This window comes from Stegostoma tigrinum, chromosome 2 (genome assembly GCF_030684315.1).
Source record: "Stegostoma tigrinum isolate sSteTig4 chromosome 2, sSteTig4.hap1, whole genome shotgun sequence".
NCBI classification, from domain to species: Eukaryota; Metazoa; Chordata; class Chondrichthyes; order Orectolobiformes; family Stegostomatidae; genus Stegostoma; species Stegostoma tigrinum.
In genome coordinates this window covers 13,082,760-13,101,365 of record NC_081355.1, presented here as the reverse complement: position 1 = coordinate 13,101,365, position 18,606 = coordinate 13,082,760, and the positions used below count along the sequence as shown (strand labels likewise).

The 18,606-nt window shown below is 39.2% G+C and overlaps 1 protein-coding gene across 3 annotated transcripts in view; it reads right to left on the bottom strand.

The window, feature by feature from the left end:
- lztfl1 (leucine zipper transcription factor-like 1) overlaps positions 1-18,606 on the bottom strand; it is a 41,147-nt gene that overhangs the window by 5,388 nt on the left and 17,153 nt on the right. Inside the window, exons 1-7 of one of the 3 annotated variants that reach the window (XM_048559199.2) lie at positions 14,558-14,652; positions 12,939-13,133; positions 11,095-11,155; positions 8,482-8,553; positions 3,266-3,331; positions 3,094-3,171; positions 255-431 (exon numbers count right to left, since the gene is read on the bottom strand). In XM_048559199.2, the coding sequence (XP_048415156.1) occupies positions 255-431; positions 3,094-3,171; positions 3,266-3,331; positions 8,482-8,553; positions 11,095-11,155; positions 12,939-13,093 (609 nt within the window). In that variant the 5' untranslated portion in view covers positions 13,094-13,133; positions 14,558-14,652. Of the gene's footprint in view, positions 1-254; positions 432-3,093; positions 3,172-3,265; positions 3,332-8,481; positions 8,554-11,094; positions 11,156-12,938; positions 13,134-14,557; positions 14,653-18,606 lie in introns of those variants that run through there. The other 2 variants (XM_048559187.2, XM_048559192.2) reach the window with 2 other exon arrangements.

Here is an 18,606-nt window from a genome sequence, read left to right as displayed (position 1 = left end):
GTTTATACTAGGCATTGCATAGCGTAATACCCCACACAAACAGTACAAGGTGCCCATGAAAAGGCAATACTCAATACTGCATATTTTATATATCCTAATTGCCAAATGGCTTTTATTTACTATTAGGAAAAATTTGAATGGTGGTTTCGTACAAAATTCATCCTGCCTCAAGCAAGTTTCAGCTGCACTGCTGCCTTCAACAGTTAAAGGGTATTTATTCATTTCTATTTAATAATGAGGTTCCCAATACAAACCTTTTCAGTCAATGACAGATGTTCCTGTACTTTGAGTAGATCATGTTTAGTGGAAATGAGATTATCTTGTAGGCTCTTTTGTTTTGCAGTGCTCATGCTCAGGTTCATTTCAAAATCAGCTTTCAAAGCTGCCAACGTCTCCTCAAGAGCAGCAACTTCCTGTGTTTTTAATTTGGACTAGTAAAATAAAAAGATGGAAATTTTTTTTTGTACAAGAAACATAATTAGATATATAAATTCAGTTGGCTATTATACATACTTGGTAATTTCACATACAGACATAAATGTGCAAATTGCTGAGGTCTATAAATAGTACATACCAAAAATATCATTCAGGCAGGCAGTAGGGAGCAAACAGATTTTAATTAACATTTGACTCTGTGCTAACACAAGACAGACAAAAAGGTGAATAAAGCATATTTGCTTGGTAATGGGTAGTTCAAAACACAAGCTTCAAAAGTTAAAACACAATCACTATCTTCAACAGCTTGTGCTATATTCTGGATACAGAACTCTCTTCAGTAACAGCAAAGCATTTACTTCCAAACTTGAAATTAGAGTCATCTTGTTCCAAAACATAGGGTCTAATTTCAGAAATGGAGGTTAGGTGCAAAAATCACTTCCAAAAGAATGGTCCATTCTAGAGACATTATTCCACGTGATTTACCCTTACTTTAATTGTAATGGAGTTTGGTCAGACTGCAGCTGGACTACCATGTGCTGTTTTGGTCTTCTTGTCTCGAGAAAGATTATTCCCTTAGAGGCAGCACAACTAAGGTTCACCAGACTCGTTCCCAAAATGGTGGCACTGTCATCGGACGAGAGTTTGGCAAACTGGGCTGGTATTTTCTGAAGTTTCACAGAAATGAGACGTGATCCACCTGAAACTTACAAAATACTTAAAAAGGGGCACCCAGGGTAGATGTAGCCAATGTGAGTCAGGGCATCTAGAACCAGGGGTACAATTTAAAAATAAGGAGGCCATTCAAAGTTAACATGAGAAATTTTTTTTTCATTCACAGGGTTACGAACTGTTGAAATTTTCTACCACAGCAGACTGTGGTCAGTGTTTAAGTATGTTTAAGTTAGAATGATACGTTTCTAATTATCAATGGCATACAGGGCTATGGGGATGGATGGGTAAAAGGCATTTAAGTATTCAATCAGCCATGATTGTATTGAATGGCAGGGCAGGAGCAACTGGTTGAATGGTTAACTCCTGCTCCTGTGTGGCTACACTAAAAAATTACTGTTGTTGTGATGGTTGTTAGGAAATGCTACTACCTGTTCTGCATAATCAACACTCCTTTTAAATATACGTTCTTTATCCAATAATCGAGTGGGATGATCAAACTGAAGGTATGAAGTCTGTTACTTCAGGCTGGGGTAACATTGGCTTGATTCATGATAATCGAATAGGACATAGGACACAACCTGCAGAACACAGTCTTCTGAACAGGACAGTGGAAATACCACACCCAAAGCACTTTCATCTACAACAAGCAGTCTAAAGCTAGTGGGAGATGTTGTTGCACTTATGCTGTGAAGAAAATCAGCAAGTTTTTCAGCACAAAGGTCTCATTTCTTGGTGGAAGACTGACTTTCTTCACAGCAAAAGAGCAGCTGCATTCAGTTAGCACAAATCATAATCTTGAACCAGAAAACCCCTACACAATCAACATCTTATTTTGGATGCTATACAGATGGCAAACGCATATAGACTGAAAGTTCATCAGAATATACATTCTTTAGCAACATCTGCTGTTTGGAATAAAACAAAAACAAGACTACACAACAAAACAGCACCATGTAAGAACTATGACAATTTAATTATCTGACACTCATCAAAGCAATCTTTTTTGGCAAAATAATTCAAGTTAGGATCCAATACGACAATAATTGAACTGTCAACTGATTTTTAACAGACAGATATCAGAATACTGAAATGGGCTGTTAACCTGGTTAGCATCAGTATTGTTGTTAATCCTCCATCCAAATTCTGTGTCCTTGCCCCTGTTCACACATTCCTTCAAACATCTATCTAGCTGTTCCTTAAATATTTAGATAGGAGTAAGTCTTCGTTGGTTCCACTAAAATGATAAGAAAAAGCTGCTGGTGCAGATTGTGGGGATTGTGTGCTGTGCATAATAATCCCCTAAAATTTCAATTGCTGTCCTTGCCACATGTAGAATCTCAACTTAAAACAGCAGGCAGTCTGACTGAGGTAAGCATTATTGGCTTCCAGGAATACAAAGCCAATGTCAAGCAGATACCTTTTCTGATTTGGTCAACACAAACTTTGGATTGCTGGACAGTAAAGGCAGTTTGCCCGAGTCAGGCTGTACATCTTTTTAAGTTGAACTACTGTGACATAAAAGGACATCACTTGCCATTTTATAGGCTACTGGATACAACAAACAACTAGCAAAGTATCAAGTGGGGGTCCAGCTGAGGATGGACCATGAAATAAAGATTGACTTTTATAGGGCTCAGAAAAGAACGAGTTTTCAACTTAGCTCCATACGCAACCTGGACTATTGCCTATCAGGGTCTTCTTATCACTTCCTGAGATTGGCTTTCTCCCATCCACAGACCAACTTTCTCCCAGCCTAGTATTACCAATGTGTGGAGTTGCAGACTGTCTGCTATGCCTGTTCTTTGCCCGTGTGAACTCCTGACAGCCTGGTGTGCCCTGCTGGCTGCACAAAGTCTGCTATGTGCTTATGTACCCAATGGTCTCTGCTTTAATCACAAGCTCCACTGATGTGCCATATATTCACAAACCTTGTCCTCTTTGATCCAAATATCTTAAATATACAAACCTTTTAATTTGTCTTACCTTTTGGTCCTCTGGAACTTTATCCAAGTCATTTAGAATTTGTTCCAATTTGAGCTTTTCCTCAAGTGCATTTGTCGCCTGAAATTGTAGTAATTAAAAACATCACCTTATCAAAAGACACCTGGTTTAAAAACCCAAAATTCCCCAGTTTGTCAACGATCATGCTGTTTACCTGTATTTCTACTGTCCTCAGTCTAGCCTTTAGTTTGTCATTCTCATCTTGGAGTCTTGTAATTTCCTGTACATACCAAATGGAATAAGGTAAATCACATTTAAATAGTGATGGCTTATTGAGGCACTGTTAGCCATTAAATCAATTAGATAAATATCATATCTATCTCACTGGCTCTGAAGAATGGTGACTTTGTGCCAGCAGCGGCAGTGCAACAAAAGGATTTGTGCCTAGCAACCCAGGCCCATGGTGGAGCACTTAACAAGAAGGACTGTAAAGTTGAATGCTTTTTCTTTACTTCTCTACCATCATTTTCTGTGTTTTGGTGTATTTTTCCATGTTTTAAGATGGTGCCAGAGAGTAGCAACACTGTACAAAACTTTTCACTGTGTTTTGCAACAAGATACATGTGACAATAAACAAATTAATAACAAAAGTTGATGGACTTGTAGATGTCCACTGAAATGTAGATCCCACTGAGAGGCTGCCATTTCTAATAATACTTAAATGACTTTGGTTCCTCAAGTAGTATCAGACATTAAATCGAATTTGAGAAAAATGTTTAATTCTATGAGTAACAGACAAATAATATCAACAGATTGCACTCACTGTTGCACAAAGAGGAAGAAAACTTTCATTTGTGAATTTGCTGTTGTAATTTTGATGCAAGGGAAAGGAAACTGTGGACCAGTATAAACAATTATTATTCTGTGCAGGGTTTCAGCAGCTCTTCCAAAGGATACAGCAGATAAATGGAACTGGAGTGGGTTCAGAAGAGATTTACTAGGGTGTTGATGGGACTGAAGCGTTTGAGCTATACGGAGAGACTGAACAGGTTGAGGCTTTTTTCACTAGAACATCGGAGGCTCAAAGAGACTGTACAGAGGTTTTAAAAACCATGACAGACACTGATTGGATGAATAGCCAAGGTCTTTTTCCTAGGGCAGGGGAATTCAAAACTAGAGGACTTAGGTTTAAGAGGAGAGGGGAAAGACTGAAAAAGGACCTCAGGGGTACCCTTTTCATTCAAAGGATGGGGCACATATGGAATGAGTTGCCAGAGGAAATAGTGGAGGTGTCTACAATTACAACATTTAAAGGGCATCTGGATAGATCTATGAATAGGAAATGTTAGATGGATATCAGCCGAATGCTGGCAAATGGGACTAGGTCAGGTAGGGACGTCTGGTTGTCACAGATGAGTTGCACCGAAGGGTCTGTTTCTGCACTGTATGACTATGATCTTACCTCCAAGTAAGTCAGAATGGGCAGACTTATTCATTTTATATTGTGCTGCAGTTTTACCCCTGCTCCTTCTCCACCCAACCAGCCTGCAAGCCAAGTGTAATTCATGTCTCACTGACTTTAGCATATATTCATACCCCTATCCTGTCCTGGAGAGGATTCTTTCATCATTGTCTTCCTCACTTCTCTACACTTTCCGGCATCTAAACTGACTCGCCAGCTTTATCAGCTTTTTCAACAATGCCACTTTGGCACGAGATCTCTCACCCTACCGTCCCTTTCAACTTATTTGCTCCCTAAGTTCTCCAACAGCCTTAATCTTTCTGGCATGACAGCTGTGGTTCAGTTGGTAGCATTCTCACCCAAGTCAGAAGTTTGTGGGTTCAAGCTAAGCCAGGCTGACACCCAAATGCGATACAAAGGATGTGTTGCATTGGTGGAGGTGACATCTAGGTGGTGGTGAAGTTAAAGTGAGACCTTGTCGACCCTCTCAGATAGATGTAAAAAGATCCATTGCATTATTTTCAAGTTGAGCAACGAGGTTAAGCCTCTGTCCACGCCAATATTTATTTTTCAGTCGTTATCACTAAGAATACAGCGACCTGGTCATTTTTACATGCAACAAAAGCAGAAATTGCTGGAAAAGATCAGCAGGTCTGGCACATCTGTGGGGAAAAAAAAAATCAGAATTAATGTTTTGAGTCTGGAGGAAACGACAGTGGACCTGAAAACTTTAACTTTGATTTTTTTTCTCCACAGATGCTGCCAGACCTGCTGAGCCTTTCCAGCAACTTCTGTTTTAGTTCATGATTTACAGCATCCACAGTTCTTTCGGTTTTCATTATCACATGGTTTTGTTAAAAGATGTTACTGAGCCACAATGGCCAATCAAGTACTTTGGCACATCTTTAGGTCCATGAAAGGCACGAGATAAATGCAAATTCTTCTTTTTTGGCTCCTTCCTCCCATAACACATGCTATATCATAATTTCCACTACCCACCATTTTTGGCTTTTCCTAAACGTTTATCCAGCTGTAAATGAGAATTGTTTTACCGAAACTATGCACTAGAGAAATTTAAACACTTTAAAATCAAATTGCTGGACAGAGATGTGCAGGAAGGAAGTGGCTACAGTCTCAGGAGATAGGCCAAGTTAGGAGTAGATAAGGTACGAGACCGTAACCAGATCAGCCAAGATCTTACTGAATCGTGGAGCAGGCTCAGCGAAATAAGACTTAGGAGGAGGAGTAGGCTATGTTTCAATGCTCTATGTTCCTTTGAGAAGGACGAGGGCGGAGGTCAGACCAGCACTGGCAAACACAGAAAAGACACGTAGCCACAAGTCTAAGATAGGGACCTCAATGAGAATGGGCAGGTTAGAACAAAGAAATTTAAAATTAAATTCAATCTAATTTAAGTACAAGTTATTTCAATGGTTTACCTATCACTAACAATGAAATTCAGCTGTAGTGTCATCGATAACAAGGAAGCCTGAAGTTACATAGGATTGGTAGGGAAATAAACATTTCACAACTATGATTATAAGTAAACTAAATCAAAGTATATTAATTAATCTATTATTTTGCTTAACAGTAACCAATGCAGATCCCAACACTTTATCATGTGACTCTATTTAGCTTCAGGTGACAAAAACACACCATGCGTTTGGAAACAAATTGCAGACAATATCCTAATGCATTCAAGCTACAGCTGCAAGACTAACAGGCTCTACTTAGCTTACGTGTAAGCTTATATGCAGACTCCCGTGGTTGAATTTGGCCAAGGTAATATACTCCTGGCTCGTTAGCCTTCTCAAGAAATCATAATCACTGCAGAGTCCTTGTACTGGTGCATTTTGATTGAACGTAAGGTGATAGTTTCAGATGCTGTAAAGTTTTTAATTAAACTCTGCGATAGTATCTCACGCTCAACTGCTCAAATCAATACTATTCCAAACATTGTTCTGTAATCAGGTACTACTAACTTTTCCACTTTTATGCTCAGGATCACTGTCTGAACTGGATTTTGCTTTGCAGTTGTGGCTAAAGACTGCACTGCCAAGCTATATCACTAGATGGCTCCTCACTACAAGGGGAGCAGCAAACAGCTATTGAAGCCAAGGATCTGGAAGAAGGATCTTCTTGTCTTCTTTAAAGTTATTACTGGCAAATGCAGAAATTAGTCTGGGCTGGTGGGCCCAGTCGACACTGACTGATCAATGTGTGCCTGAACAGATCAATCAAAGCTTAGTTGAAATTGAACCTCAGGGTGCCTCAGCTCGAAATGTGTAGTCTTCGCAGGGGAAATAAGTTTTTGGCCACCAGCATAGCACGTGGCTAAATTCCGGAGCGGAATTTCATCTGTGAATGAGAGCAAGCATTCAATCACCACACCTGGGAATTTGAGGGACAGGGATTAGAAGAAGCAAGGGAGCACTATGGTTCCTCATGTCCCAATATGTAAGCGCCTTTCCACTTCTAATGTGAAACATACTGAAAAGTCTTTAGTAGTGTGATCTACTCGTTGGAAACAAATTTTTTTTTAAGAGTCATCTATCAGTGATGCTGAAAAATTGGTTCCCACAAACTTCATGGTGAGATCAGAAACGGCATAACCTGCATAAGCTGTTCTACTACCAAACTGGTATGCTGAGCAGAATGAAAAAGCTAGCAACCTGAAATAGAACATAGAATATAGAACAATACAGTGCAGATACTGCGCCAGCCTGTGAACTAATCTAAGCCCATCGCCCTACACAATCCCATCATCATCAATATACTTATCCAAGGACTGTTTAAATGCCCCTCATGTGGTTGAGTTAACTACATTGGCAGGCAGGGCATTCCACGCCCTTAGCACACTCCAAGTAAGGAAACTGCCTCTGACATCGGTCTTATATCTATCACCCCTCAATGTGTAGCTATGCCCCCTCGTACAAGCTGACGTCATCATCCTCGGAAAAAGACTCTCACTGTCCACCCTATCCAGTCCTCTGAACATTTTGAATGTCGCTATTAAATCCCCTCTTAGCCTCCTTCTCTCCAATGAGAACAGACCCAAGTCCCTCAGCCTTTCTTCATAAGGCCTTTGCTCCAGACCAGGCAACATCCTGATAAATCTCCTCTGCACCTTTTCCAATGCTTCCACATCCTTCCTGTGACGGGGCGACCAGAACTGCACACAATATTCCAAGTGAGGCCGTACTAGCGTTTTGTACAATATTAACTGTTTTTCTCTCCACAGACACTGCCCGATTTGCTGATATTTCTTGGATGCAAATTTTCTTGACCTCGAATTTTCATCCTTTGAAATCTCTGCAATAGTTTTGACAAGTTAATCTATTTATGTCTACAATTTCCTGCTCTTCCTATCTACATGATCTACAGTGCCGCAATCAGCAAACCTTACCTTTATTCACATCATCTACAAATATAATGAAAATCTGAGGTTCTGACAAATCCCTGGGGGACATCACTAGTTACATATGGCCCATTTGAGTACAACCCCATTTCCTTACTTTGTCTCTCAACTATAAACCAACGCTACATCTAAACCTCTTGCTCGATTCCATGCACTGCTAATTTTTGGTAATAACCTCTGTTAAATCTTGGCAAATGCCTTCTGCAAGTTCAAGTAACATCTTCAGATAATCTTTTATCTACCACATCTGTTATCTCCTCAAGTATTTAAACCAGATACACTTGACAAGATGCATCCTTTACAAATCTACTGGTTCGCTCTGATCAATTCGCTTTTAACCAAGCGTTGAGTCAACGTGCTCCCAATAATAACTTACCCACAACACATATTTGACCAAGATAATTCCAAACCTGTCTTGATACAATGAAGCGACTTTGGCAGTTTTTAAAATCAAGGCAATTCCTAAAAGTAGAACGACTTACTTGTGCCATAAATTAAAGTCAATTAACACGGTAATATTTTAGCATTATTTTTCTCAGACAAGTATTACCTTACTCAAGAGTTCAGACACTCCTCCTTCATTTAATGGAGCAAGTTTGGGTTTAGTGATTTCTGAGTTTGCCTGCAGTAAAGAAAGGGGAACAGAAATTAATACTTTGGATCACCACATCAAATAAGATATCCTTCCTGGCTCTAGATAATCCAAAACTGGATGTATGAGAATGAGCATTGATGCTCATTTGGAGGTTCTGACACAGGATCTACAGAGGAACTTCCCAGGAAACTTAAACGTCTGATGGGCAACTCCCACGTCCTTCCAAGAATGTTTCTGATGCTGAGCTAGAGTCAGAGACTTTTAACTGTTCCTTGGGATTTAACCAAGTAATTTCCTAAGGAATGGTATTAAACTTAATTTATTAATTTTATTTAATTTGATGTTAATGGAAATGTTAGACAAAAAAATCTTTGTCTATCTCCCAGGTAACTCTAGAAACAATACCCCAATCACTCCAACTGCCCCCTGAACTGACCATCCCACCCCAACTAACCCTGTGATACCTCATTAGTCCCCAATTACCACCAAGATTCAGGCAAAATAAGAGAAGGCTAATTGTACCAGTTATTATTTACAAACATCACAATTTCAGGTGAAGAAAGATGTATGATTAAGATAGAAAGTTGAAAAGTTGCTGCCACATATGATGCTCTGCCTTTAGCTTCATAAAAACTGCATCTTACTGCCTGGCTCAATGTTGAAGTGTATACAGCAATTACTACCGAGACTATCTCCCATCCTTTGTTGGCTGAAGTTCTCTCTACAGTCCAATCAATCATTGCCTTTATTATTATTAGACTTGACTTTGCAACATATTTTTGGCCGGCCTTCCATGTCATAATCGCTGTATATCTAAAGTTCCACACCAATGTGCTTACGTTATTAAGTCCCAATCACTTCTCACTTTGTTCTCAGTCAGAAGTAACATCTTAATTTTAACATTTTCTTCCCGTAACTTGATGTTGAAGTTTGTTTCATAATATTTCCATGAAACAGCTCGGAATGTTTTATAATATGCCATACAAAATTAGGTTGTTCTTATCTTGGCAAAAGTTATTAATTGCTACAGGAGGAAGCTTAGAACACCTGGATTTACAAAACAGTAATCATTGTGTCAGTTACTCTGTAATCTATTACCCTGAACTTCTCTCCCCATGTTAACTTATTCTTTCTGTTGTTCCGTTTTGTCCATTTATTCATACTGAGTCTTTTTCTTTGACTATATACTCTGTTTGTGACTTTAATCCTGTAATTGTTACTCCAAGTACTTTCTAGAAGACCACAATTTGTAGGAACATAAGAAGGCCATAGAACTCACTGAATTTGTTCTGTCATTCAGCGAGATTATTGCTGATGTGACAATCCTCGACTTCACTTTCCTGCCCTTTCCCCATAACCCTCGATTCCCTTACTAATTAAAAATCATTCTACCCTAGCCTTGAATATATTTAACGACTATTCCTCCATAGCCCTCAGCAGTTATTACTTCAAATATCTGTCCTTTTCCTTCAGTGGTTTCCATTGCTTCCTTGGTACTTAGAAGTGTGGGAAGCCTGGTATTTATTGCTGTGGTGGGCCTGTACACTTTGCCATCACTTTCTGTTTAAATTTCCAGTGTGATTCACTGTTCTTCATCTCTCCCATATTATGATTTTCCTTTAGGCCTCCCACTTCCCAAGAAAGTCAGATGTCCTTAGTTTCTTAGATGTCATTAGTTTCTTTATTACATTTTTCCATCAGTTTATTGAGTAGATCTGTTATATTATTCAATTAGTACACTGATGCTTCCTCTCGGTGATGACTGTTCCTGCCACTTATTTTTTTGCTGATTTTATTCATGCGCTTCATCATTTAGTTTTCTGAACCACATAAACCCATAACATTAACTGTTTAACCCTGCCATTGATGTTGTATCTGCTGTACTTTGCCAGCATTTTCCACTAGTGCTTCATAACTCTATCAACGTGTGATAGTTTGCCATTTACTTAAATTAGAAATATTTAGAGTTTACTTTGCAAGAAAATTATACTTGTTAAAATATTAACAAGCACAGTGAAATAAAGGAGAAATTGACCACTTTATTATCAGAAGAATGGAATGCAATGATGTTGCTGTTGGTTTTCTTTGAGAAAGTGTCACAAGGGGAGAAGTTGACTTGTGTAGCACTACTTCAACGATACAATTGAAGAATACTGAGCGAGTTACCCGGGCTGTCTGCAGTGCTGCCTCTTCCTGGGGAAGCACCGGTCTAATTTTCTAGATCATCCAGATCACTATTCTGTGCTGCCATAATTTTCACACTGCCCTCTGTTGTGTTCTTCAGAGAATACAGTACAGTACTTTTATTTAAGCTATCTGGTGCATTTTTAATATCTACTCTTTTGTCGATCCTCTACAGCTGTAATTTATTCTTTATTATTGCTGTGAGCACAAAATGTTAGATTTGGGAAACAAGTTATCTGCCTTTACTCACTGAAATTAAACAACTCACAACTTTGCATGAATACTGCAATACACTTTATACTATATACTGTTTGATGAATAACAATCTTTGTTTAATGTTGTAAAATTAAAGCTAAGTTTAATTTACATTTAAATTAAACTCACTTTCTTTCCTGTTGAAGTAAATTCTGCTTTTTCAAATTCTGCCACTTGTTCCAAGAGTTCTCTGTAGTGAAATGATAAACAAAAGCACAAATTACAATATGCAAGTAAGTGAAGTCAGTTCAAGCAGCCTACTAGCAGTCTGGAAACAAATGGACCCTCAGAAAATGAACAAAGCTTTTTCCCACGTTGTCAATATTGTCTAGCTCTGTGTAGGAACCAACTGCTTTCCAGGTCCTAACCACTGAGCTGAATTACAGCAACAATTTGATGTTGGCAGATCGACACAGCATGAAAATCAGGCCTGCCCAGCAACATGGCTCAAACATCACAACAGATGGGTAACAGGAGCATTCTGCTTGTCAAGTTTCAACGGTGAGCTAAACATTAAAAATCGGTAACAGTATCTCTGCAAAGGTTCAAGAAGGATTCAAACTGAATAAACATGCTTAAAGTTCACGTTTTTATTTAGTGAAAACAACCCAGCAAACTTTAATAATGCACTGGTCTTCTAGAATTTTATTCTCTGAACATAATAAAAATGTACAGAAAATGACATCGTTCACAATCATATCAAATCGATCAATAAAAGTGAGTTTCTTTGAGTATCATCAGAATGATTTTGAATGTCGCAGCTTTTATTAAAATCTGGGCTTAAAGTTGGCATTTTCCCCCAAAATTGCATTCTGTTTTCTGAATGAGATGTTGTCTGTGTATATACAATAAATACCATTTCTCAAGTTGCATTCGAGGATTCTCAATAGAAATGGACAGCATGACACAATGACTTCAAAGGGTTTCTAAGTTTCAGCAGATGATTTGAAAGCAAGCTACAAAATTTTTCAGATGAAAGCTTTACATTCAACTACATCAAATTTAGCTCACACAGACAATGTGAGAGCACATGTTGATTGAAATCAACTTGTGATGTTAAATTTTTAGGTAATTTCACATCAATTGTTAAACTTAAAAGTAGATACAAAGTCTAAGTTGGAAATAATTCACCAGGACCACACATTAATTAAATCACAGTTAATCTGTTGCATAGCAGACTGAACCCGATTGAATCTAATTGCTTTACTTTACTCAAAACTCTTAGTAAAATCAGAAATTAAACAGTCAAATCAATTAAAAAACTTTTCATTTTTCTTACCCAACATTTATTCAATTATGCAGATTAAAATTTTGAATTTGCAAAGTTACAAATTAATAAAAAAAACTTGTTTTCTAAGTTTTAAAAAAAATACAAAAAAACTTTCCAATTCCAGTGAAAAGATGGGCTATTGACATATACCTCATGAAGCTACTGGCAAGTAAAGAGAGAGAAGACAAGCTAACGCTTCGAGTCTAGTTGACTCATCGTGAAAAGTCATCTGGACTCGAGATGTTGTTTACTTTCTTTCCATGGATGCTTCCTGACCTGCTGTGATCGGTATAAATTCCAGATTCTGCAGTAATTTGCTCTTATCAGATAAACAGACATGATTTGCTGCTTCATTTGAATTACCACACAGGGCACCTGTCTGTAACATGGTTTTGCTCCAGTCCAATCCAATATTTTCCTTACCTGGTAAGCCAGCTTTTAGCTTTTAAGTGCTGAGGCAAAACATGCATTAAACAACTGTGCCATTGTATTGTCACCACAATCTTTTTCAACAGACCCTCCCAAATAATATTGTTTTCCTTAAAGTACTGTATTTATAAACTTTTTCTATTACACTTTGGATGTGGATTTTTTTCATAAACTGGCTTAGATATTATTACATCTATTTCCATTTACATGAACAGTATTTCTCTCCACTGTTTCACAATAAACTTGCACTTTGCAACAGGGTTAAATGAGTCACCTGTTTTCCAGATCAGAGATGTCTGTCTGTAACTTCAGGTACCATTTTTCAGCCTGACAAAATAACTGACGCAGAAGCAACACGTTAGTGTAAGCTGTGTTGATGAGCTCTGATTCTACCTCACTGTGGACCACAACCTTCAGTCCATTCAACATCTCCCCAACTTCATCCACAGTGAAAGTGTCCTCAGTCAGTCTGGTAAATACAAAAAAAGACAGTTAGACTATCAAGTATTTCCAATTCATGAAACATGAACTGTCCTTTATGTTTCCCATTAATAAAATTACTTTTCCATCATATTTTAGGTTTCTTTATTCGTTCATGGGATGAGGGCGTTGCTGACCAGGCAGCATTAATCGCCCATCCCTAATTGCCCAGATGGCAGCTGAAAGTCAACTACGTTGCTGTGGGTCTAGAATCACATGTAGGCAAGACCAGGTAAGGATGGAAGTTTCCTTCCCTAAAGGGCATTAGAGAACCAGGTCAGTTCATTGTTAGACTCTTAATTCCAGCTTTCTTTTTTGAATTCAATTTCCTCCATCTGCCATGATGGGATTCGAATGCAGATCCCCAGAACATTACCTGGGTCTCTGGGGTAACAGTCCAACATTAATACTGCTAGGCCATTGCCACCCCATCATATTAATGATGACGATTTTTTAAAATGACTAGGTCAATACTCCTAAACATTTATCAACATCTAATTTTCAGATATCATCAGAAAACGTGTAGGTGATGATTCCATTTGGATAATTTTGTATAATTAGATTGAACTTTAGAACTTGTTTGGAAAGGCAAACTGTAGATGTCAAGAAGAGGGTGTACATTGAGGAGGACTAAAGCAGGAGCAGCACAGGCTTATATACACCATTCATCAACATGGATGTAGACACCACAGAGGGCCTCTGATGGACATAGGCAGATTGTCACATGGTTAATGTACATCACAAGTGAGCAAAAAATGCATTGGAGAAAGAGGAACAAAAACAAAGATGCTGAACAAGCTCAGCAGGTCTGGCAGCATCCATGAGAATGCAAGTTAATGTTTCAGTTCCAGTGATATGAGGAAATGTCTGTTCTAAGGGAGGCTCACTGGATCCAAAACATTAACTGCTTTTCCCTTCGCAGATGCTGCCAGACCAGCTGAGCTTTTGCACGAACTGTATTTTTGCTCCTGATTCACAGCATCCGCAGTTCTTTCAGTTTTTGTTGGAGAAAGAGGAACTAACTCCACTTATGTTGATGATGCGCATCAGGACCCTGAAGTCGTCCAAACATATGCAAATATCCTACTCAGCAGAAAGTTTAAGCTTCCGATTGCTGCTGGCTTTGCTCTGCCCAGTTGTCTTCAAGATTCAATAAAAGTGAGTCAAATGACCAGAATCACAGATGTGAGCTGATTTGGCTATACTTAACCTGACTTTTACAAGGATTTAAATAGCTTTTTTCGTAGCAGGTACAAAATCTATGAACACTAAATAAATCAGCTGGTGTTTCAAACTACTTCAGCACCAAAGCAATGCAACCCTCTCCCCTCCCAACCCCAATCACTACCAGACACCATAGACTTTGTCACACATAGGCACTAACAAACACCACCCTACCTTCTTTCCCCTTACCATGCTCAACGTCACAGATGGTGTTCAGCTTCAGGACTGCGGACAATTTGCAACCCTCGTACCACACACAGCACTCATACTGACAGCATAGTGGAGTGAGTGCTGTCCGTAGTATGAGGCAATAAACACCATCCACCCCCACACCCAACAGGAAAATGAAACAGGAAGTGAACACTGTCTGTGATAGAGCCAAGAGACCACGATCAGTGAAGGTGAGTGAGTGGGAGAACTCATAGAGATGAGGGCGTAGAAAGCCTTATCAGGTATCATGAATGGGTAGAAAACTGATGGGTGGAGATGAAAGAGAACAATATTTGTTGAGGTGAGACAGTGGTGGTGGTGGGGGGGGGGGGAAAGGGGAGATGGTGGGAACAACATTGTTTGTGGTAAGGGAGGTGAGGAACACGGTTGAGGTGGGTGAGGGAGGGTTAGCACTAACCAGGAAGATAAGTTTGTGTAGTTTGCGATTGACAGGTCCATTTAGAACAAAGCAAGTTAGTGAACTGAAGAAAAACCTTAAGGTGTACATCTTCAGGTCATGATGAGAAACAGGGGCACAGCTGTCCAGGAATTAAGTTGACTACTTGGTTGTCCGACAACCTTCATCTCTGCTGGAGTCAGCATCGGAAGGTACAAAGGCTCCAGCGTAACACGGTAAATGGGAAGATTAAACTAAACCTAAACCCTTCAACACTGATCAGAAGATCTGGGCCAAGGATGTAAAGTTTCCAAGTGTATCTCAAAATATAGAAAGGACTTTCACCAGGGGCATCACCACACAGCAAGAAACGACCAACCCGCCTTCAGCACGGCTGAAGCTGTAGGAATACATTAAATAGAAGTAATAGAAAGAAAACAGGCCTTTTATATTGCACAAAAAGACTCACTTAGAGATTCTTAGAATGCTAATGTTGCAATGAAAGCAAAATACTGAAGATTCAAAACAAAAACAAAGTGCTGGAGAAGTTCATCGAGTCTGTCAACATCTATAGCAAGAGAAACTGAGTTAACGTTTTGGGTCCAGTGACTCTTCTTCCAAACTGTTTGACATTACAACATTAATGACAAAGTCAGTTAATGTTTCTGGCATGCAAATGTATCATGCAACGTCAGTTCAAGTTTATTGTCCAGCCATTTGCAATATTCTATATTATCTTCCAAGTGGGCATTATTCCTGATGCAAATAATATGACCAGTTTAAAATGAGCAAAAAGTTGTGAACAAGATAGAGGAACTTTTAACTGGAGTGATGCTCCACTTGGAGTATTTGGGGTTGTGCCAGCCTTGCTGTACCCAAAACATGTACACTCAGGTTCTATGAACCATGAAAAGGTGTGTCCTTTAAAAGCTTCTCTGTGAACAACTTCAGCCCCGACTACAATCAGGCTTCTCCTGCTCAAAGGATGCAAAGCAGTCCTCATCTTCTGCCCCCTGCAACTTTATTCCTCTGTAATGCCAAGTTGTGAAAGATACAGCACATCACTGGCCATTACTGATACCCAAGTAGCTGATACATACCAACAGACATCTTCAGATCGGCGCAGGAACCTTCAGTAACCCAGTGGTTTGCTTAATGAGTGCTTTTGTTCTCTTGTCACTAAAAATTGAGTTTCCGCAGCATCACCACTAGAACTTCCTCATTAGTGTCACAATTGCTGCCTTTAGGGATTAGCCTGGTCTCCAAAGAGATATCACTAACTCAGGTTGAGAGTATAATTACCTGTGGGAGATTTACTGATGCACATGCAGCACAAGTTGTGTGAGCAAAGACCTCTCTCACAAAAGGTAAGGGAACAGTCATGCCATTTCAGTCTTTAAGTTATTTCTCTTTCCACAGATGCTGCTAGAACTGCCAGGATTTTCCAACACTTTCTGGTTTTACTTCAGATCTCCAGAATTCACTAAATTTTGCTTCTTTTTTCAAAAAGGTAAGAGCTATGCTGTTTCAATCTTTACAGACTTTCCTGTCTGTCAAATAGAAAGAGATATCAGTCCTGCTTGATGATTTCCGCAAGCTTCACACAGCTCAGGGCACATAAAGAATCTGTTAAAGCTAGAAAAGAAGTTAAGACAAAAACAAGGAGATACAGAATGTTTAAGCATGTGGGAAAGGTATTGCAAATGGACTAGAATATCATAAAATATGAATTTGTTCATTTGGACAGGAAAAGTAAAAAGGTATATCATCTAAATGATGACAGATTACAGAACTTCGAGATGCAGAAGCACGTGGTGTCCCAATAGACAAACTGGAGAAAGTTAGAATGCAGGGACAAAAAGTAATTAGGAAAGCTAATACAATATTATTGTTTATGGCAAGTGGAATTGAATACACAAGTATGGGAGTTATGCTTCAATTATACAGACACTGATCAGACTACACTTCTTATTGGACTCCAACACAAGTACATTGGAAGCAATTGAGAGAATGTTGACTAGACTAAGATCTGGAATGGGTGTGTTGGCTTAGTGGGAAAGATTGTACAGATTCAGTTTGTATTTGTTGGAGTTTTTAAAAAGAGAAAAGGTAACTTGGTTGAAACATAAGATTCTGAGGGATATTGACAGGGTGGATGCGGAAAAGACATTTCCACATGTGGGAGATTTAGAACTAGGAGTCACTGTACAAAAATGGACAGTCACTCGTTTAAGATAGGAGGAGAAATATTTTCTCTGACAATATAGTCTGACAATCTTTGGAACACTCTTCCTCGAGAGATAAAGAAAGTGGAATCTTTGAGCATTTTTTAAGGCAGAGGTAGATAGATTCTTGCTAAGCAAAATATTGCCATGGAAATGTGGAATAATCAAATTACTCTTGCTTATTGAATAGTGAAGTTCAAGGTGTTGAAGCACCTACTCCTACTTCCAGCTCATGTGAAAGTAGGGTGGCACAGTGGCTCAGTGGTTAGCAATGCTGTCTCACAGGTCCAGGGACCTGGGTTCAACTCCACCCTCGCGTGACCATGCCGACATTCTCCCAGTGTCTGCATGAGTTTCTGTCAAGTGCTCCAGTTTCCTCCCACAGAAACGTGCATGTTTTGTGGACTGGCCATGCTAAACTGACAAGTGTCCAGGGGTGTGCAAGCTAGGTGGAATAGCCATTGGAAATGCAAGGTTACATGGATGGAGTTGGGGGGGGGGGGTGGGCAGCGCGGAAACTAGATTTCAGTGGGTCACTCTTCAGAGGGTTGGTGTGGTCTTGATGGGCTGAATGGCCTGCACCCACACTGTAGGGATTCTATAATTCTATGAAAGTGGTGTTAAATTTACAAGTAACTGGCTCTTACCTTCATTTGGAATGGCAGACCTACAAAGATTTATAATCTGCCCATTTACAATGACATGTGGTAAAAGATGCAAGAGAATGGGAGGAGGTCTGTTTTGCAATGTGCCCAATACTTCTTCCGATTTAGTCTTTTACCTACACCATAACCTGACCACCTAATGCATGTCAAAATTCTGGCATTCTGACTCAAAATGTTAACTCAGTTTCTCTTTCCACCTGCTGAGTTACTCCAGCATTTTCTACGTTTGTTTCAGATTTGCAGCAATCTCAGTATTTTGCTTCCATTAAAATTCCATCCATGATGTCAGACTGAAATAGGTTAAAAGATGCTACGTATTCCAACATGGTCAGGAAGGAGGAGCAATTCAAAATCTCTCCTGGGTGCTAGATAATTGCAAATGATTCTAAACATACTGGTGAACAACATAAAAGTACTCAAAGGGTATAAATTGGGGATTTCAACCACAAGGTTAAAAAGAAAGAGGAAAGTAAAAAAAATGTAAAAGAAAATATTTTCCTAAAGCTGACGTTAAGATACAGTATTCAGCTGCAAGAGGTTTCACTTTGCTATGCTACATAAGGAGAGAAAATTGATGCCTACATCAGGTGACCATCCATAAAAAGATGTCCATGATCTTGATCCCCACAAAAGATCAAAATCATGCTGTGCATATCAAGTCCAAGTGTTACAACTTTCAAAACACCAACATGACGATTAATATTTCATATCTGCAGACCCAGAGTCAGTAAGCCAATGAGC